Consider the following 21,476-nt stretch of genomic DNA (forward strand, 5'->3'; position numbering starts at 1 on the left):
CCTGCCTCCCCCAGCCACCTAGGGGACTCCTGGGAGGGAAAGGTCCCAGACCTCAGGCCTGTGGGCGGGCGGGAATGTGTTTTAAGGGAGGGGGTCAGTCCCGACTGCCTTTCCTCCAGGAGCTCTGGCTGCTTCTCTGAGCCCTGCCACATCTCTGGGCTGTAGGGGAGTTCTCTGTCCCCACCTCTGACCTAGGCTGGAGGGAGGGCCCTTCTGCCCTGCTGCTCTTGGTACACATGGAGCAGCAGTGGGCACAGGCCTCTGTCTTCCTTCTCTCTTTTCCTGTTTCAGAAGCCATCAGGGTCATAAAAGCCAAGGTGTGAAGGGACCCCAGGCTTCCGGGAGAGTGCTGGTTCGGCTGGGAACACGGGCTGTGGGGAAAAAGCGGAAACCAGGACTAGAGGGCTCAGGGACACAGCTCCTGGATGGGGTGGTGGAGACAGGTCTCTGTCCCAAAGGACTTCAAGCTCACCCAGCCCAGAGGCAAGTTAACACTGGTTTATCTGTCCAATGACACGCCAGTCTGGTGGAACCAGGCAGGGCTAGCAGCAGGCTCAGGCAGAGGTGTCGAAAAGGCGATCGATCATGTCGCCCACCTGCTCCACCCCGTACTTGATGTACTTCTCCGGGTTCTTGGTGAAGGGCACGCTGCCAAACCTGAGGGGGGCACTGTGGTCAGGGGACAGGGAGGGCCGACCCCTCCCGAGCTCCACCCTCAGCCTAAGGCACTCCTGATAGTCTTGGAAGGGGTGGCCCTGAGTGATTCCCTGTCTGGCCCCGCCCCAAAGCCCAGGTCGCTGGATCTGCTGCCTAAATCCACCACCCTTCTCCTTTTTCCCTTGAGGAAGAGGAGCTTGAAGAGGCCCACTGGGGCTGTGGGCAGCACAGGCTGGGAGGGGAATGGAGGGCTCACTTCTGTAGAAAGGCCCCGTAGGTCTCCTTGACAATGGTCTTCTGGGCCTGGCGAATCCTGTCCCTCTGCTCTGTGTCTGGAATAGCCCAGGCCTTCTGGATTTTGCACAGTTCTTCGAGGCCATCATTGAAGCCCTGGCCACCAAAAAGGTGAAAAAGGAAGGCACCCAGAGACAAACATTTTGGGTCTGTGTTGCCTCAACAGCAGCAGCAAGCAGTGGAAGGGAGAGGACCCCGACTCACCTTAAAACGCTCCTTGATAATCTGCCGCTCCTTGTCCCGGAGCTGGGAAGCCAGGAGAGATGGCAGAGAAAGCTCACTTCAGAGCAGAGCAGCCTGCCCCCACTCTTCCCCAAACACCCTTGGTCTGGGCCTGTCTCCTGTGTCCTGATGGCCACATGCATCCTTTGCTCTCTGATCCCAGAGGGATGCTTGTCCACTTTTTCCCAGAGACACGACAAAAAGTATCCCGTCTGCCAGACACCCCTTCCCAGCCCAGGTCTTGAGCCCACCTTGACTCCCGGCTGGAACACAGGTAGATTCTTCTCTGCGATGTAATCAGTCACCTTTAACCAGCTGCCAGACAGAAAAAGAAGCATGAGGGCAGAGGGTGGCCTGCCTCAGTGGCCTGGCTTGTTTCGTTTGCTAAATCTCTGGATCTACTTGGCGGGTGGTGGTAGGAAGGGATGTGGGTCACAACTAAGCAAACAACAGGTTTTCTTCCTGGGAAGAGAAAATCTTTAAACTGGTCACTTTTTGAGATAACGTTAGGAAACACTTGAGTATTCAATAAATTGGACAAATACTGTCAACTATACTTCACATCAATATCGTGGCAAACTAAGATGGAGAAACAGATGAGAAAGAAAGGAGTGGAGGGCAGATAAATGAGAAGGAAGAGGTAGACACATTCAAAGGGAAGAAACAAAGCCAGGAAGAAAGAGGACCAGAGAAGCAGCGGGATCCTCACAGAGCAAGGCTCAGCCACGTTCAAGCGCTCTCGCGACCTTGCTCTTCTCCTAGGTAAACATTACCCACGTCTCTGAGAGCCAGCTCTTCAATCATTCTTAGCCTTGACACTTGGCAGACTCCCCTCTAAAGTGGCCATAGTGGGCCCCTAGGAGCAGGTAGTGGTAGAGGAGGGGGCTTCTCTCTCCACCCCGTGAGTTTGATTAGAAACCAAGTGGAGGATTAGGGTCCAGAGGACAGGAGTTCCCCGTGACCGACTCTGTGTCCTGAGGTGCTGAGAAGGAAGAGTGCGTGGTGGCACAGGGGCCCGTGCAGGAGCAGGGCGGGCCCAGCCTCCCACCTGCGCTGGTAGGTCTGGATCTGCTGCTCAATGTGCTCCCGGTAGGAGCGCTCAGCAGTCTTCTGTGTCACTGCCACCAGCTGGATCAGTTCAGACCTGGGTCGGGGTAGGGGACAGAGGAGAGGAGGACAGGATTGGCTCCTCAGGCCCAAAGGCTGCGGCAATGCCGGGAGGGCCTCCCATTGCACCCCAAACTCCACAAGCTCTATGGCATCCCACCTTCCGGGTCCTGGGGTGGAGGAGACTGAAGCACCCCCTCCCCTTCTCGTCCACAAGAGAAGGAGCCCAGGGGGGCAGGGGCTGGCACAGCTGCACAGCCGAGGGGAAGGTGAGAGCCGCAGACTCACTCCCGCAGGCCACTTACTTCTCCAGGGACTTGAGGATGTAATTGTAGTTGTTGTGCAGGAAGATGGCGCTCAGAGCTGGGTCCTCGTACACCTTGGACTTGCTCAGCAAGTTCAACTGCAGGTTGCCCAGCACTTTACCTGCACAGGGAAAAATGGGGCCACACCCACCATGGCAGTCTGACCCAAACGACCCCACCCCAGGACCCGCGAACGCGCTCCTATCCATCGCTCCTCGTCCTGCCTCAGGAGGCCTTAGCCCAACTCCCCTCAGCCTCTGAACTAGAGGTCAGGTTGTGGTTCCAAAGGTCAGATGGCACTTAGGAGAGGGCCCTGGGAATAGCCAGAGAGCACAGACAGAAGGAAGGGAAAGGCAGGGCATGCAGGCAGCAGGGCTGCTGGTCTGCCCGGGAGAACACTCACAGATATAGGTGCTTAGCAGCCGCTTGCTGAACTCAGAGCTGTAGCTGGTGGCCGAAGAGCTGGTCTCTGTGAGAGGAGAAGTCCTGTTATTGCAGTGGCAGCAGCCAAGACCCTCAACGGCCCTTCCCCCAGGCCATGCAGCAGTCTGAGGGGACACTGAGACAGGCCCTGGGCTTCCTTGGGCAGAGCCGGCCGCCTGCTAAGCCACAGGGTGGCCCCTGCCGCAGGAAGCACCAGCCCTGGAGTTTTTGGAACCCAGAGCTGCCCTCTATGATGGGGTGGAGCTGGCCCATGTCAGCAGAAAAGCTGGCAGGAAAAGAGTGAGATGCCAGCGCCCTGTCCCCTCCTGCCCCCACCCACCCTGGGTGGTTTCTACAAGGCCCCCTTTTTCCTTTTGCCAACAGCAGAGTCTTAGAATGGGCTCCCCACAGCCTCTCCACCTTCTCCCCTACATTCGAACATCCCCTCTACCAGACCCTACTGAACAGACGAAGCTGCGGCCTGCACAGTGTGGAAGGCCGAGTGGGGACAGCAAGGCAGGGAGGCCGGGCGAGCCTGGGGGGGTGTATCCAGGGCTCTAGCCTGGGCAGGTGCTGCGGATAAGCTCAGAGACAGAGTGGCCTTGAAGGGAGCAGAGAGAGTTGAGAGCACCCCGAGAAAACTCATGTCCCCTCTGACTCGGGCTCCCCAGTAGGTACTGAGAGTCAGTCCCCAGGGAACCTCACCCACCAAGCTTCAGAGGGACAGGAGGGGGCTGCAGAACCGCACTGCTTACCTCGGGGGTCTAAAGGAATATTGTATGTGTCCCCAAGAACTACGGAGTGAAAGGCAGTGCACACAGAGGGGACAGAGGGAGAGACAAAGGAGGGAGAAAGATGCAAAGTGCAAAAAACAGGTTAGAAACGGCATGTCAACCCGAATCAAGCAGACCTCTCCCCACGACAGCCAAAACACAGATAGCAAGACACAGCAGGCGGGACCCTCTGAGGACCAGGGAACACCCTGGAAAGTAGAGAGCTGAGAACCGCAGGCTGGAGGCTGCCCACAGGCTCCTTGCCCCCAAAATGGGACGGGAGGAGAGGGCCCAGGGACCTCAGTGCTTGGAATGACCCAGAAAGGTGCTCTTGCTTACAGGCCAACCCCCTGAGCTCCAGTCCCAGGGCAGGGCCAGCAGGAAGACACCCAGCGGGCCCTGAGACACTTGCTACCCTCTGAAGGCCAGCTGAGCGAGCCTGATTAGGAGAGCAGGCAGACACGAGAGAAGGATTTGGGAGGGGGGCAGGGGCAGAAAGGACACCTTCCAACCAGCCAGCACCGCTCCCAGAGTGAGGACACTGCTTCCAGGGCGAGGACGGTCAAAGGGGCTGAGGGAGGGGCCAGAGGTCCAGTGTCTGGTCTTGAAAGGTGCAGGCAAACCTTGCTCTCCTGATGCTCAGCCCCAGGGACCCTCTGCTGAGCACACCTCAACCCCTCCACAGACTGGAGATACCTCCTCACTGCTACCTGCCCTCTAACCCCATGTCTCCAGGCAAGGAGGCGAGTGGGGCAGGGGGCCCAACTGGGAGGTACCAGTACCTTGGGAGGCCAGCATGGCGCCTGCCGTCTCCTGGAAGTCCAAAAGCTGCTGCAGGAAGAGGATGGCCTGGGTGGGAAGAAAACGGTGCAGAAAGGCAAGTGGCAGGCCTGGCCGACGGCCTCCCACAGCGACCCCTCTGAGTGCCCAGGGCCAGCCCAGGGCTGGGATCCGCCCAGTGAAGAGCGCGGCTGGAAACTTCATTTTCACTCTAGCCTGCCAGGAAAGGCCGTCTGCTAGAGACACTAAACATGTCACTGTCCATCCTGCCACCCAGGACTGCTCACAAAGGTGCGAGTGGCTCTGGGCCAGGCTGAGTCCCTTCCACCAGTACTCTGCCTGGCCCTGGGCCTGGGCCTGGGCCCTCCTTCCTCCCCTCTCCCTGGTGTCCTCAGGCAGCACCCACATTGCTGGTGAGCTCGTGTACGGTGCCGTCCTTCGGCATGTTGTACTCCTTGTCCGGGTCATTCTGTGGAAAAACAGCCTCTGGTTCCCTGAAGCAGCCCCCAGCCCACCCCATGCCCCAGTGCACCTGCTCATGGTGCCGCCTCCTGGCAGATGGGTGCTAGGACACCTCTCAGGCACAAAGGCTGAGCCAGGCTGGACCAAGGGGGAGAGGCCCTTCCCACTTCAGAGGGCTTGGAGGCCCCAGGAAGGAAAGGAAGGCACATGGGTGCTGACAGGCCAGTGGCGCAGCTGGCTGCCCCGGGACAACGCACCCTCTTGGAGGCCTGCTCTGAGTGTCCCCCAGGGCCAGGTCACTGTGGTGCTGGGCCGGGAGGGAGGGAGAAAGGGGAGGACAGCAGGGACCTTGATGTTGTCTGCGAAGTCCTCCAGCGCTTTGGCACCGATGGTCTCCATGGATGTGATGAGGCCAGGCAGCTTGTTCTTTGTGCTGGCGGCCGTGCCCTGAGGAAGCACAGGGGAGCCCCCAGCTCACCTCCAGTCGCTCTGTGAGCATCTCACTCACCCAGGGCCCTTCCTAAGCTGCTTCCATGCACCCTCAGAGCAGAAGTGTGGGACAGAGAATAGGGTTCTCCCAGGGAGGGATGGGGCGGCCACACCCGGCAGCACGATGCCTCCTGGCTGTGTTTTTGAGGGCCCCTCGCCCACATACCTGGAGCACCTGGTCAAACTCAGGCTTGGTCTGCTTGAGATGCCGCAGGATGGGGAAGACGGTGAGCACCGTGGAGAAGTCGTGTCGCACGATGGCCTTCCGGGCAGCAGACACGATGTTCTCCCCTTCAAGCATCAGCCCATCCAGGGCATCCTGAGGGGGCAGGGAGACAGTTCAGGGAAGGGTGGGGCGGTGGGAGCTAGTTCTGGGCTAGTGGGGGATCCTTGCAGTATGTAGGGGGGCCAGTGTGCAGGAAGAGGGGTGACAGGGAGGTGGTGAGCGTCCACCCAGGACCGGTCCCCAGGGCACGAGGTGGTGGTGGTGGGTGGAGTTGAGGGCTGCAAGAGTCTGTTGTGACAGCTCTTGCTGGGGCTGGCTGCAGAGCCCCCAGGGCGGGGCGGGACCTGTATCAGGGAGTCGAAGGTCTTCTTCTGGTGGTGCTCGGGGATGATGTCGGCCAGCAGCTGGTACTCGCTCTGCGCCAGCTTGACGAAGGCACTGACGCAGTGGATGTAGGCATCGGTCTCCACGTCCAGCATGTCATCTCTCCCTGGGGGATGGCACAACTCTTGAGCTGCTGGTCTGGGGCTAGCCACACTCCTGGCTGGGGGCGGCGTGGGTCCCCCAGCTCCTGGCCTGTACCCCACACTAGCAGAGGATGGGGAAGAGGCTGACTGTTCTGGCAGAAAGCTGCAAGGGAGCCAGCAGGCCCCGCCAGGTTCGAGGGGAATAAAAGGAGCTGAGCCCAGCCTTTGTTCTGGCTTCATTCTCGGCTCTGCGCAGACAGTGGGATCAGACACCAGAGGCAGGAGAGTGACGGACAGAAAGATAAGGAGGGAAGATTCCTGAATCAGCGTCCTGGATAAGGTGGTTTGACCCCAGGACTGAGCATTCTGAGTTGTACCTGAAAGAGGGCAGCCCAGGGTGGGCAGGTGGCTGTGCCACCTCAAGGAGGCTGGCACTGGGGTCATCCATGTGGGCAAATGCGGGGCCTGTGAAGGAAGTGACCAGCCCAGTCAGGGCTTCTGGAACATCTAAGAGGGTGGTTGGCTGCAGCTTCTGAGGCTGGCTGGCATGGGGTCAAAATCTAAGAGGCTAGTAAGTCCCAGAGAGGAGGGGTTGCCAGCTGCCCCAGGAGGAGGCCAGACCCTATTACTGGAGGCCACGGCGGGGGCGCCTGCAGGCAAAACCGGCGGCAGAACCGCCTGGTCCTATGTGCCAAGGGATGGGCTCCGAGGGGATCAGAGCTCTGAATTGTTGCAGGAGGCGGACGTCAGGGCTCCCTGCCCTCAAGGGAGCCACCTTCCCTCTCTGCCTGCTTTCCGAGGAGCAGCGGCTTCTCCCCTTGGCCCAGGCCTGACAGACAGGCACGCACTCCCATCTGGAGAGAGGCAAGGAGACCTAGGCCCAAAAGAGAGAGAGTGGAGAGAGAGGCGCATAGGCCTGGCCCATCCTCAGAGCAGAGTGGGCCCAGCTGGGCCGGGCAGGAGCAGGCCATCCGGGGACCGCTGCGAAGGCAGTGTCAGCGGCTGCCCTCGGGCTGGGCTGCGGTACTCACCGGCCAGTGGCCCGTGCTTGTCGTTCAAGGCCTCGGACAGGTGCTTAACTCGGAAATCATGCTCGTGACCTGGCGAGATGTTGGCCGCACAAACACAAGCAGCGTTTATCCAGGGGCCAGGCAGGCCGCCCCTTGGGGTACAGGGAAGAAGCCCTTCATCTCCAGGAGGGGGACGTCAGATGGGGATGGGGAAGGGGGCATCGGAGAGGGCCCTGAGCCCCTCCTCTACCTCAAGCCACCTTGGGAACAGCCGTTTCAAGCCTGACTTCAGTGAGCACCCAGGACCGTCCTTAGCTGCTCATTTCCCCAAGCCTGGAGGCCCAGGGAAAGCGGAGAAGGACCAAGGAGGGGCTGAAGAGCTGATGCTTGGCCCCAGGGGGGTTCCCCACCTCGCTGTATTTGGGGAAAGCCCCAGTTTGCCTGTCCTCTGCTGCACACACTCCCCTTTCTAAAGATGGGAAGGCCGGGAGGCCTCGGCCAGCTGGGGCCTGCCACTGCTGGTCTGAGCGTGAAAGGGCTGCCCCAAGACAAATAACTTTTTCTGAGTTCACACAGGAGACAAGGACAGAGACAGGGAAGGGAGGAGGGAAGCCTCAGGGAGGGCAGAGCTGCCATCAGCCAGAGAGGACCAGGCCGAGGGCTGCGAAACTGTCCCTGCGCCCGCTGAAGCCCGAGTGGCATCGGGGACCTGCCGTTCCCACCCTGCTCCCCTCAGGGTTTCTCCCGAGGCCCTCCTGGGGGAGGCTCTGCCCTGCCAAGTGCGTGGACACACAGTGGAGGAGGAAGGGACAGGAGGGGAACACAGGGTGATTACCTTCCAGAGGAATGAGGTTAGAGCCCCCCTTTTTCCCATCTAGACCATGCTGGGAATACTGTTTCAGAAGGTTCTGAGCCTTACGGATCGTCCCTGTCACCAGAGCCACACAGAGAGGAGATAAGAAGACCTAGGAAATGAGTGAGAGAAAACAGCAGCGGCCCTCCACCTGCCCCCCAGGCCCCGCACCCAGCTCCCCAACAGTGAGCAGGCCCTTCCCTGAGACCACCAGAGACGCTGGGGACAAGGATGAAGGAAAGGAATCATTTCTTTCTCCAAATGGAGCCTTGATTCTACTACCAACCCTCCTTGTTCTGGATTTCAGCTCATTTCTGAAAGGACAGAGGGTAATGAAGATGGACCAAGATCCACCAGGAGAAGTCAAAAATACGGAGTGGCATCATAATCAGAACAGGCGAGGGCTCAGGTCGGAGGAGCCGGTGACAAAGCTCGCATACCCAGAGGGCACAACCAGGGTGGGAGAGCCTGGGGGGCACCCTGAAGCCAGCAGGCCCCCAGCCCAGCCCCAAACTCCAGGCAGAGTTCTCCGAGCATGCTCAGTGTTGGGACGTACGCCAAACAGCAGCCAGCAGGAAGCCACCCCGACTGAACTTCCGGGGGAGCGCTGTGCCCAAGGCGGACGGCTCAGAGACCCAGAGGCAGCCTAGCCCCACACCAGAGTTCCCCAAACCACCAAAGCGACAAGAAAAAATCCAAAAGTCAAGAAGGGGTTAACAGAAGCCACCACACAGAGCGCCTGGAGGGTGTGCACGGAAGGAGAGGGCACATGCTCTTGGCATGGGGGAGAAAAACAATAGTTAGTATCACAAGTGAAAACAATGAGAACAAAATGGCAGCACCCACAGCCGCCTGGGTCAGCCTCCTTTGTGGGAATGAGACATCTCGGGCCAGAAGACGTCGGGAAATCAACTCGCATCTCAAGTAGACAAGTGCAGCTGCCTTGTTAACAAAATGTATAGGGGCAGAAAGGCACCCGGGATGACCCCCACCCCTACAGTCTATCTGAGCACAGTGAGGCTGCTGTGTCCTGGCAGCTCCCCAGAAAGCTGAGGGAGAAAGGGGCAGTGTCTGGAGGCTCACTGCTTACACCTGCACCGCACCACACCGCACGACACCACAATTAGCTTGTTTTTTTTTTTTTTTTTTTTGGAGACAGTCTCACTCTGTCGCCCAGGCTGGAGTACAGTGGCACGACCTCGGCTCACTGCAACCTCTGCCTCCTGGGTTCAAGTGATTCTCCTGCCTCAGCCTCCCAGGTAGCTGGGATTATAGGCATGCGTCACCACACCCAACGAATTTTTTTTCTATTTTTAGTAGAGACAGGGTTTCACCATGTTGGCCAGGCTGGTCTTGAACTCCTGACCTCAGGTGATCTGCCCGCCTCGGCCTCCCGAAGTGCTAGGATTACAGGCGTGAGCCACCATACTTGGCCCATAATTAGCTCCTAATAACCAAGGCCTGGCTCACATCTGCCTTGCTCATGCTCTCCCCTTCAGCGAGTGCGGCTCACTAATGAGTAAATCTGATTCCTGCCCCACAACCCACCAGGAGCAGACACAGACGCAGGTGCACGCCGGCAGGATGTGGGTCGCGGATGTGGATCTAGCAGCCGCCAAACCTGTCAGGCTCCCAATTGCCTCCAGGGATGCTGAGGTCGGTGCTTCACCACCTGGGAGGCCTCCCTGTCCCTCTCCTCAGAAGTGGGAACCGACATCCCCAGAGCCTGACTCCCTAGAGCCTGACATCGGTCCTGAGCCCACCAGTTCCTGACAACTCTGAAACCCCACAGCTGGAGTTTTCCTCTTGTGTCTCTGGCCCAAGGATGGATGTGGTCCACTGTGAGCCACCTGAGATCAGATCCCTCCTGCCTGAAAGGCCAGGTGGCTGCATGGCCAGCGGGCACACTTAAGGCAGTGCAAATAGGGCTCTGGGGCTTCTGGGGGACCTGTCAGGGAGCCAGGCAGAAGAGGAAGCAAGCACAGACTGGCTGGGGCCCAAGCATCCTCGCAGCCTCATAGAGACAGCCACTCCCCACCACACAGAAGGCACAGAGCTGCTCCATCCGCTGTGCAGGCAGCTGCGCCCACAGGCTGGGCTGGCAGTCCCCATTTGCAGCAGGTTTTGGCTGGTGGGCAGGATTTCCACACTGGAGGGAGAAGGCCCCAGGCACCAGCTCCCTAATGCTCTACTCCCTGAGGGCAGCCCCTGCTCTGCCTGTTTCTCCAAACCCTAAACAAAGGCCTGCAGGGGAGCGGCTGCTCTTGTGGAACAGACACCTCACTCTCTGAGGGGCATGGGCAGGCAGGGACTGGAGAAACCAAGGGTGTAAGTAAGCTCTACCCAAAGCTTGTTGTCATAAGCAGGTGCCACAGGCCACAACTAGGGCATGTGCCCACAGCAGCAGCTGGACAGGGGGCCAGCCTGGGTGGGAGCAGCCCCGGCTTCTCCAGCTTTCTTTTTCAGTGCAATCTCAGCAGCCCCACCCCAGAACATCCCAGCACATCATCGAGCTGTGGGCAGCATCTCTCAGTGGCCAGACATAGCCGGGCTTGCCAAGCTGTAGCTGGCAGAGACACTGTTTACCTGGAGCACAGACTATAAGGGATATGATGCCGGGAGAAAGAACAGACAGATGACGAGATGTTCACCCAGGACAGCAACACCCACCGGCCCCGGCCTCTCATCATGGTGCCCCTTTCCACAAGTCACTCGCTCGCACTGGAGCCCAAAGCCAGTTTAAGTTCTTCCGAGAGGATGCTCTGGGGTTTCTTTCCTTTCTGGATCAACTGGGAAAGTGAAATTCTCCCCATCCAGCTCTCAGCTACACGTCACTTCAGATCACCCTGCCTTTCTGGAAGGTGAAGGTTGGAGCACCTATCCCCTCGCTATCCCAGCATCCTGGCGGCAGTAGTGTGCCTGGCCTTCTGACAGGGCGACGTGTGTGTGAGGGAGGAGGCCTAGGCAGGGGCTCTGCCTCAGGTGGGATTCGCTGAGCACCTGTGTTACTCCCCTACTCCAAAGAAGCTGTGTAACCCCAGGCTCTGCTAGCTGGAAGGAAGAGTCTTGCTCTGGGGGGGCCTCACTGGGTGGGTAGACACTTGCTTTCTGTCCTGTGTACCTCCAGTCGGGGTTACCACGACGACAAGCTCTGGAGGGGTCTGACGCTGCGAACGCTAGATTGGACTAAAGCAGTACAGTCCCAGTCAGCCTCTGGCTGTTGCAGAGATGGGCCAGGATGGGGGCTCACCTGGCCGCTTGACTGGCTTCTTGGTAGGTGTGTCTTTCCTCTTGTTGGGGATAGCAGGGGAGTAGGGAACCCCAGAGGAAGAACTGCTCTTATGGAAATGCTCCTTCAGTCCTTTGATGGAGCGGTCCAGCTGGCTGGAGCGTATCTGGTAGTAGACGTTCATGAAATCTGAGGAGACACAGAGGGATAGAGGTACGGCTGCCAGGCCCTGTCTCTGCCTTGCAGACCCACCATGTCTACCTGTCAAACCTGTCAACCCTTCTTAGCATCTGCTCCCTGCTCTGGTCACAAGCCACCCATATCTTGTCCCAAATCAGGCAAAGTCTTTCAAAGTCTTTTTTTTTTTTTTTTTGAGATAGGGTCTTGTTCTGTTGCCCAGGCTGCAGTGCAGTGGCACGATGTCAGCTCACTGCAGGCTCGACCTCCTGGGCTCAAGTAATCTGCCCACTTCAGCCTCCCAGAGTGCTGGGATTACAGGCGTGAGTCACCATGCCTGACCAGGCAGTCTTAAAAGAGAAAAACACCCTCTGATAGAACTGATAATTAGTTGTAAGTTGTTTTTTTTTTTTTTGAGACAAGGTCTTACTCTGTCGCCCAGGCTGGAGTGCAGTGGTGTGATCTTGGCTCACCGCAAACTCTGCCTCCCAGGCTCAACCAATTATCTTGCCTCAGACTCTTGAATAGCTGGGATTACAGGCATGCGCCACTACCACCCAGCTAATTTTTGTATTTTTAGTAGAGATGGGGTTTCACCATGTTGGCCAGGCTGGTTTTGAACTCCTGACCTCAAATGATTCACCAGCCTCAGCCTCCCAAAGTGCTGGGATTACAGGCATGAGCCACCGCCCAGCCCTAGTTGTAAGCTTTTTTTTTTTTTTGAGACAGAGTTTCATTCTTGTCATCCAGGCTGGAATACAGTGGCACGATCTTGGCTCACTGCAACCTCTGCCTCCTGGGTTAAAGTGATTCTCCCGCCTCAGCCTCCCAAGTAGCTGGGATTACAGGCATGAGCCATCGCGCCCAGCCCTAGTTGTAAGTTTTAAATAGTACTTTTTTTAAAATAAAAAAACAAAGTTAATATCCAGATTCAACTTGGTAAGGGGTCAAAGAACATGAGCTCTATAGGAAGCAAAAAGACAACAAATGTCAGTGAATGAAAAACACACATCTTTAGCCATTAATAAAGTATAAATTTAAAAAATTAGAGGACTGTGATAGTCCTATCAGATAGCAAAAACAAAAATTAATGAAGAACAAATGGCCACGGAACTGTCGATGAGTCCATTGATTGGCCTGATCTATTTAGAGAGGAGCTAGTGATGGCAAGAAGGTTACAAGTATCTTCAGACACTTACACCTAATCCCTGCACCCTTGAGAATAAACCCTCAAGAACTTCCTCAAAGAAAAAAGCAATCCACAAAGGTATGTCCATTTTGGTACCATTCATCAATGCTGAAAAACAGGAAGAGCTCCTTGCACACATGACTGAGGAAAAGGACATGAAAACTATGGTGGATTTCAGAAGTTCCCAACAAATAGTTTACAAGGAACCCCGACATAAGAAATGAACCAAAACACAGAGGCACGGGCTGAGAGGTCTGGAGGCTGTCCACTGGGCCTCCCTCTCGATCCTAAGGAGCTCCTGAAAATCTTCTGCCGAGCTGTCATCAGCTCACGAGCCACAATGTGTTCATGTGATCAGATACATCGCGGCCGTGAGACCTGCCGCCACACAGTTCTGGGGGAAGGCAAGCCCGCGCTGACAACTTGGTATGTGTACACACAAACAAAGAGAAGAGTTGGAGGGCTAAAAAGTGCAACATTGCCAGGCGAGGTGGCTCATGCCTGCAATCCCAGAACTTATGGAGGCCGAGGCAGGTGGATCACCTGAGGTCAGGAGTTCAAAACCAGCCTGGGCAACATAGTGAAACCCTGTCCCTACCAAAAAATACAAAAATTAGCTGGGCATGGTGGCGGGCACCTGTAACCCCAGCTACTTGGGAGGCTGAGGCAGAATTGCTTGAACCCAGGAGGCAGAGGTTGCGGTGAGCCAATATCATGCCACTGCACTCCAGCGTGGGTGACAGAGCGAGACTCTGTCTCAAAAAAAAAAAAAAAAAGTGCAACACTGAATATCTATTGGAGTTTTTCTTTCTTCCTTTCTTTTTTTTGAGATGGAGTTTTGCTCTTGTTGCCCAGGCTGGAGCGCAATAGTGCACTCTCGGCTCACTGTAACCTCTCGGGTTCAAGAGATTCTCTTGCCTCAGCCTCAGTAATAGCTGGGATTACAGGCATGCGCCACCACGCCCAGCTAATTTTGTATTTTTAGTAGAGATGGGGTTTCTCTATGTTGGTCAGGCTGGTCTTGAACTTCTGACCTCAGGTGATCCGCCCACCTTGGCCTCCCAAAGTGCTGGGATTACAGGCATGAGCCACTGCACCCGGCCTTCTTTCTTTTGAGACAAGAGTCTCACTTTGTCACCCAGGCTGGAGTACAGTGGCGTGATCTTAGCTCATTGCAACCTCCACCTCCCAGGCTCAAGTCATTCCTCCCCACCTCAGCCTCCCAAGTAGCTGGCTCTGCAGGCATGCGTCACCACACCCAGCTAATTTTTTTATTTTTTGTAGAGACAGGGTTTTGCCATGTTGGCCAGGTCTCGAACTCCTGAGCTGAAGCGATCCACCCACCTCAGCCTCCCAAACTGTTAGGATTACAGGCATAGCCACAGCACCTGGCATAAATAAACCTTAATAGTGCTCATCTTTGGCTTAGGTAATGGAGGCATCAGGGAATGGGAGATGGACTTTTACTTTTCGCCCATGGCTTTGAAAATTTTACAACTAATCAAAAAAGGCAAAGGAACATAAAAATCAAGACAAGAAAAGTTTGAATTTGCCTAGATTCACCACTTGATATACAAGTCATAGAATGGTTGCTTATATTCTTATATTGGTTCCAGTTAAACATCCTTTTATCAAAAAAACCATGACAGGTGGATTAAAGAATAAAGGGGGCCAGGCATGGTGGCTCACATCTGTAATCCCAGCACTTTGGGAGGCTGAGGTGGGCAGATCACCTGAGGTCAGAAGTTCAAGACCAGCCTGGCCAACATGGTGAAACCCCATCTCTACTAACAATACAAAACTTAGCCAGGCATGGTGGCATGCGCCAGTAATCCCAGCTACTCGGGAGGCTGAGGCAGGAGAATCGCTGGAACCCGGGTATGCAGAGGCTGCAGCAAGCCGAGTTGCACCATTGCACTCCAGCCTGGGCAACAGAGCAAGACTCCATCTCAAAAAAAAAAAAAAAAAAAAAAGAACAAAGGGGAGAAAACTCCCTCTGCCTCTGGTGTGCCATGTGGGCAAGCCAGAATCCCTTACCTTGGTTGCGGCCATATTCCACCAGCCAGCGGGAGATGCGAATGACATCCTGGAGGACGCTCTCGGGCAGGTGCTCCAGGGCCACGTCCTCCTGGGCCTCCAGATCATCGTCACCACTGATCAGATCCAAGATGAGCACGGGCGAGACGACCTTACTATGCCGCGTCATCAGGCTGCGAAATTCGGACTCCAGGGCCTCCTTCCCGCGCTCAAAGAGCAGTTTCTGCAGAGACAACAGAAGGAAGCGGGTGCCTGCCGCTTCAGTGTTCTGCCAGTCCTGGCCTTCCCCTGCCTGTGCCAGCGCTGTCTTCTTAACTCAGGGCCTCTGCCCTTTTCTGCCCTGATATCTTTTTTTTTTGAGAGGGAGTCTTGCTCTGTCACCAGGCTGGAGTGCAGTAACACAATCTTGGCTCACTGCAACCTCCGACTTCCTGGTTCAAGCAATTCTCCTGCCTCAGCCTCCTGAGTAGCTGGGATTACAGGCACGTGCCACCACGCCCAGATAATTTTTATATTTTTAGTAGAGACGGGGTTTCACAATGTTGGCAGGATGGTCTTGATCTCCTGACCTCAGGTGATCCACCCGCCTCGGCCTCCCAAAGTGCTGGGATTACAGGCGTGAGCCACTGCACCTGGCCTGCCCTGATATCCTTTAACCCAAAGAAGAAACGTTGGGAAGCGGCCTTGGTGACTCCTTTACTTCATGTTCTCTCAAAATTTGTGTTTATAGGTAAAACCCAGGGTTTTACAAGAAGTAGGTGCTTAATAAATACTGGCTGATTGGCCGTGCACGGTGGCTCACGCCTGTAATCCCAGCACTTTGGGAGGCCGAGGCGGGCAGATCACAAGGTCAGGAGATCGAGACCATCCTGGCTAACACGGTGAAACTCCATCTCTACGAAAAATACAAAAAAAAAATTAGCCGGGCGTGGTGGCGGGCGCCTGTAGTCCCAGCTACTCGGGAGGCTGAGGCAGGAGAAAGGTGTGAACCCAGGAGGCGGAGCTTGCAGTGAGCCGAGACTGCGTCACTGCACTCCAGCCTGGGTAACAGAGCGAGACTCCGTCTCAAAAAAAAAAAAAAAAAAAAAAATACTGGCTGATTATTTTCTCACTGAACCGTTAATTTGTCTTCTTGTTAGTGGGGGGTTTGCAAAAGAAAATAAATAAATAAATTGAACAATATCAAGTTGAAAACTTTTGTGCTGCAAATGATACCACCAACAAAGTGAGGATAACCCACAGAATGAGAGAAAATATTTGTAAACACGTATCTGATAAAAGACAGGTATCCCAAACATAAAAGAGAATGAATCTGTCCACACGATGATATATATAAGAGGGTTTATAGCAGCATTATTCACAAGAGACAAAAATTGGAAACAACCCAAGTGTCCATCAAAGGATAAATGGCTAAAGAAAATGTGGTATGGCTGGGCACGGTGGCTTACGCCTGTAATCCCAGCACTTTGGGAGGCCGAGGCAAGCAGATCACCTGAGGTCAGGAGTTCAAGACCAGCCTGGCCAACATGGTGAAACCCCGTCTCTACTAAAAATACAAAAAATTAGCTCAGTGTGGTGGCAGGCACCTATAATCCCAGCTACTCGGGAGGCTGGGACAGGAGAATCGCTTGAACCCAGGAGGCGGAGGTTGCAGTGAGCCAAGATTGTGCCATTGTACTCCAGCCCGGGCAACAAGAGCATAACTCCGTCTCAAAAAACAAAACAAAACAAAAAACCAAAAAAAGAAACTGTGGTCTATCCACAAAAAGGAATATCATATGGCAAGAAAAAGAAATGAAGTACTGATACATGCTATAGCATGGATTGATCTTGAAAGCATCACGCTAAGTGAAAGAGGCCAGTCACAAAAGGCCATGTATTATAAGATACCATTTATATTAGAAATTCAGAATAGGCAAATCCATAAAGACAGAAAATAGATTTGTGATTTCCAGAGGCCAAGTCACCATCTTGCTCTGATGATCTAATGACCCCAAAACTTAGACACAAAAATATAATGAAGGCAGGTACAGTGGGTAATGCCCGTAATCCCTCCCAACACTTTGAGAGGCCAAGGTGGGAGGATCACCTGAGGACAGTAGTTTGAGACCAGCCTGAACAACACAGGAAACCTCATCTCTACAAAAAATTTAAAACTTAGCTGGGTATGGTTGCACATGCCTGTGGGCCCAGCTACTTGGAAGGCTGAGGTGGGAGGATTGCCTGAGCCCAGGAGTTCGAGGCTGCAGTAGCTATGGTTGTGCCACTGCAGTCTGGCCTAGATGACAAAGCCAGACCCTGTCTCTTAAGATAACAATGCAAAAAAAAATCACATAGATTCAAGTTCCTAGAGTAGATTCACAGAAACAGAAAGTGGAATGGTGGTTACCAGAAGACAGAGGAAGGGAGAATGGGAAGTTAGTGTTTGATGGGAGTGGAGTTTCACTTGGAGAAGATGAACATATTTGTGGAGATAATAATGGTGATGGCTACACAACATTGTGAATCTACTTAATGCCACTGTTAACTTAGAGTTAAAATAGCACATTTTGGCCAGGCGCGGTGGCTCACACCTGTAATCCCAGCACCTTGGGAGCTGAGGCGGGCGGATCACCTGAGGTCAGAAGTTTGTGACCAAACTGGCTAACATGGTGAAACCCCATTTCTACTAAAACTACAAAAAAAAAAAAAAAAAAAAAATTAGCTGAGAGTGGTGGCGCACACCTGTAATCCCAGCTACTCAGGAGGCTGAGGCAGGGGAATCGCTTGAACCTGGGAGGCAGAGGTTGCAGTGAGACGAGATCGTGCCATTGCACTCCAGCTTGGGAAACAAGAGCAAAACTCCATCTCAAAAAAAAAAAAATTTATATTATGTATTTTTAACCAAAATAAAGGAACAACAAATGCATTTATAAAAATCAAACGTGGCTGGGTGCAATGGCTCACGCCTATAATCCCAGGCCAAGGCGGGGGATCATCTGAGGTCAGGAGTTCGAGACCAGTCTGGCCAACATGGCGAAACCCCATCTCTACTAAAAATACAAAAATTAGCCAGGTGCGGTGGCGAGTGCCTGTAATCCCAGCTACTTGGGAGGCTGAGGTGGGAGAATCACATGGACCTGGGAGGCAGAGGTTGCAGTGAGCTGGGCACTGTACTCCAGCTCGGGTGACAGAGCAAGACTCTGTCTCAGGAAACAACAACAACAACAACAACAACAACAAATCAAATGTTAAGTTTATATTTTATATGTAATTTATAATTTAATTTTTATAATACATTAACAAGTTTTATAATAAAGAATTTTTAATAATAAAAAATGTGTAATTCTTGAAGCAGAGATCGTAATGCCTATAGGATGTACTGTGCTATATCCTTCTGTGTATTCTACTGCATACATCCTCAAGCTGGCTCCATGTCCCTCATGAGACCAGAGCAGAGACTGATATCCCCAAGCTTCTCACATTATTCTGCGGACCCCTTACCACTTTGTTGAGTTCTGGGCTGTCTGGGCTGTTGTCCTGGAAATACTCCACTGCCTTCTGAATCTTGGCCATGCTTCCCAGGTACTCTTCCAGCCTACCTGTGGGGCTGGGAAAGAAAAGAGCCAGGTCAGGCTGGGGCATGGGGGATGAAGAAGGACTAAGGACACAGTATTTGGGAAGAAGAAAATTAATACAGGGGACTCCAGGCTCAAATATATTCTATCCCCCCACTGCCTTTTAAGGCCTAGGGCTTAAAAGGCGTCTCACTGTGTTGTCCAGACTGGTCTTGAACTCCTAGTCTCAAGCGATCCTCCCACCTCAGCCTCCCAAATTGTTGGGATTACAGACCAACCCTCCTGTTGGCCCAGGAGGCATTAGGAATTGACCCTCTGGGCCTCACTCACTCACCCCTCTCTGATGATCTTCTCAGTGTCACTGGCCACATGGTAGTAGCTGATGACATGGTCCAGGCAGGACAGCGTCTTCTCAACATTCTCCTGCAGCCGCTGCAGATTCTCCGTCTGCTTGTGCACAGGGATGATGGAGTTCTCCAGCTTCATAAGGCGGCTCTCAAAGGATGATAAGATAGACACCTGCGGGAGGGGAGCCTCTTGATCTTGGGACTCACAGTGGTCCCAGCACTGCTTCTACACACCCACCTTCGGCATTTCCTGCCTTTTCTCTGGTTTTCTAGACAATAAACTCCACAAGCGAAGGAACAGGGTGTACCTGTTCCCCACTGTATCTTCAGCACCTATCATGTGCCTGGCATATAGTAGGTGGTCTAAGACAAATTGGTTGAAATTTTATTTGAAGGCAAACCAAGCATCAAATTAATTCTTCTTAAAATAATCAGCCCAAGATGGCTTCCCTTCCACCCTTTGAAGCCAAATCTCAACTTCTGTTCTCTCTGAAGCATTCCTAAACCGGACTGGAAGTAGTTTCATACAGAGTAGCCTCAAATGCATTGCTGTATCTTCAAAACCCTCTCTAAGGATGAAACTCATTGAATAAGGACTAGAGGCTGGGCGTGATGGTTCATGCCTGTAATCCCCAGAATTTGGGAGGCTGAGGCGGGAGGTTAGCTTGAGACTAGGAGTTCAAGACAAGCCTGGACAACACAGTGAGACCCTGTCTACACACACAGACACACACACACACACACAATTAGCAAGGCATGGTGGTGTGTGCCTACAGTCCCAGCTGCTAGGAGGCCGAGGCAGGAGGACTGCCTGAGCCCAGGAGTTAGAGACTGCAATGAGCTACAGTCATGCCACTGCACTCTAGCCTGCACAACACAGCCAGACTCTGTCTCTAAAAAAAAAAATTTAAAAATTAAAATTTTTAGAAAAGGACTAGGACTTTATTATTGTGTGACTAAATGCAAATACAAGTTTGTATTTACTCACTTTGTGCTTTTCCAGTCTCCCCTAGGAATACAGAAGGAAACTCACTTATTGAGTACCTATTGTATACCAGGCACTGTGCAAGATGCAGTCGCATGCATTAGCGCATATGACCTTCACAGACACACTGGGAGGCTGGCACAGTCTCTGTTTTAGCAGATGAATTCGCTGACACCAGTTACCTATCAGGAGCCGCACATTTAAGCAGATGGGCAAGGACTAGATCCCAGATCTGCCTGACTTCAGAGCTCTTTCTTTCCCTAAAGTCCTCTGGAGTGAAGGCTGAGTCTTCTCTGCCCTCAGGAATCTCAAAGTGCCAACCTCCTGGGCAGAGAGTCCACTGACAATGACATATGCCCAGTACCTAGCCCAACTGGTCAGACTCACTGAGTGTTTGCAGAAGGAGAGAAGGAAGAATGGCGAGCTTAGACAGAAAGCAGCAAGTCCAGGCCAGTGGGAAGCGCAGCCTCCTCAGTGAGGGTACGGAACATGGGGAGGGGGCTAGGCAGGAGAGATGCCAAACTGTTGCTAGATAAACCCACACACTGCCTCCGTCGCTGCCCATTCCAGAACTCCAGGCCGCAGGAACCGGAACCGCCAGGTCGCAAGGCTCTCCCCCAGGGTCCGGAGGCCTGCCCTCTCCCCCAGCTGCGGGGAGACTCACCATGTTCTTAGTGAGCTGGTCGCTCTTCTCCAGGCTGTCTCGGATGAAGGACAGAGTCTCCTCCTCCTGGGCGCAGGCAAGGGGAGGACATCACCAGAAACCAGAAGCTAAAGGAGACCACTGCGTCCCAACCCCACGGCCTAGCCCCCAACCCCATCTCCTCGCTGGGTGCGCTCCCTCCCACCCCTGCCTCCTCCATGAGTAGACAATCAGGCCCCGCTGTTGGCCCTTTTCCCTCACCTCCTCCCCAGCCTCCCCAGGCCCACGCCCACCTGCTTCAGCTTGTCCTCGATCTCCCGCCGTCGGACGGATGCCTCCTGTGGGGGAATCATGGCTCCGAACCCCGCGGCTCCCACTCCCCAGTATCTTTCCTCCGCGGGCCCACCGGGCCCCCGTCCCCGTCACACCCACTTCCGCTCTTGGTCCCGCCCCGGGACGCCTGGGCGGAGCCACGTTGGGAGTAGCAGGCTGAAGTGCGCCTGCGCGGAGCCCAAGAACGGACCGACGGCCATCTTGAGTGTGGCTGGGAAGAGAAGTGTATTCGGATGCTGCAAGGGACCTCGACGCGGGTTCCTTGCCTCAGCAGAGGTTTTCGATCGGCCTTATGTCCCGCGGCTGGCAGGACACTTAGAGCTCACTTGCTGTTTTCGTTGAAAGACCGACCCTTTTGATAAAGACTGCTGGGGAAGGCGACGAATTCCTTTCCCCAGGTCGCATTCTATGGGCAGGCACCAAGGCCAATTGCGTTCCCCACAAAGCCCCGCACGGAGCAGGTGACACAGTAGATGCCTAACGTGTGTCCATGTAATGAACCAGGGGCTTGTGTACTTGTTTCCGCCTTCCACCCTGCATTACGCAAAAACGTATCCTGTGGGCTGGCGGGGCTGCTCCGGAGCTCCAGGCCCAGACCCAGCGTCCAACTGCAGCTCCAGGGGACGGGGTGGGGGGCGCCCCTGGATCAACTTCCCTGCGGGGCTGGATGTTGTGGTTGCAGACCCAGCTCCTGCAAAACCTCGAGTTACTCCTTCCTCTAACCCGTCCCTGCCCACCCTGCCTCTGGCCCCCAGCCTTGAGAAAGGACATGGCCGACCAGCTTGGTTCAGTCCTTCTGTGGCCTCAGTGTCCAGACACCCGGAAGATAGACAAGGAGGCATGTGCCGGTAGATGAGAAGGTTTGGGGCGGGGAGGGGAGACACCAAGTTTTTCTTTTCTTTTTTTTTTGA

The 21,476-nt window shown here is 54.4% G+C and overlaps 1 protein-coding gene across 13 annotated transcripts; it reads right to left on the reverse strand.

Annotated features, from left to right (window-relative positions):
- Nucleotides 1–483: 483 nt before the first annotated feature.
- EXOC7 (exocyst complex component 7) lies at nt 484–20,694 on the reverse strand. Of its 13 annotated transcripts, XM_016930920.4 has the most exons (21): nt 20,526–20,686; nt 20,254–20,319; nt 18,592–18,776; nt 18,184–18,289; nt 14,701–14,923; nt 11,319–11,486; nt 8,051–8,143; nt 7,237–7,305; nt 6,083–6,228; nt 5,679–5,831; nt 5,372–5,470; nt 4,968–5,030; nt 4,564–4,630; nt 3,764–3,802; nt 2,989–3,054; nt 2,586–2,706; nt 2,222–2,317; nt 1,425–1,488; nt 1,156–1,197; nt 914–1,047; nt 484–657 (listed from the first exon to the last, which is right to left on the reverse strand). In XM_016930920.4, the coding sequence occupies exons 1-21, from the start codon at nt 20,583–20,585 to the stop codon at nt 555–557; spliced, it is 2,163 nt and encodes a 720-aa protein (XP_016786409.1). In that variant the 5' UTR covers nt 20,586–20,686; the 3' UTR covers nt 484–554. The 13 variants fall into 13 exon arrangements, with proteins under 13 accessions (XP_016786409.1, XP_016786411.1, XP_054526673.1 ...); XM_016930922.4 differs by lacking the exon at nt 3,764–3,802 and having other exon boundaries at nt 20,526–20,694; XM_054670698.2 differs by lacking the exon at nt 20,254–20,319 and having other exon boundaries at nt 20,526–20,690.
- Between the last annotated feature and the right edge of the window lie 782 nt (nt 20,695–21,476).

Source organism: Pan troglodytes, chromosome 19, assembly GCF_028858775.2.
Source record: "Pan troglodytes isolate AG18354 chromosome 19, NHGRI_mPanTro3-v2.0_pri, whole genome shotgun sequence".
Classification (NCBI taxonomy): Eukaryota; Metazoa; Chordata; class Mammalia; order Primates; family Hominidae; genus Pan; species Pan troglodytes.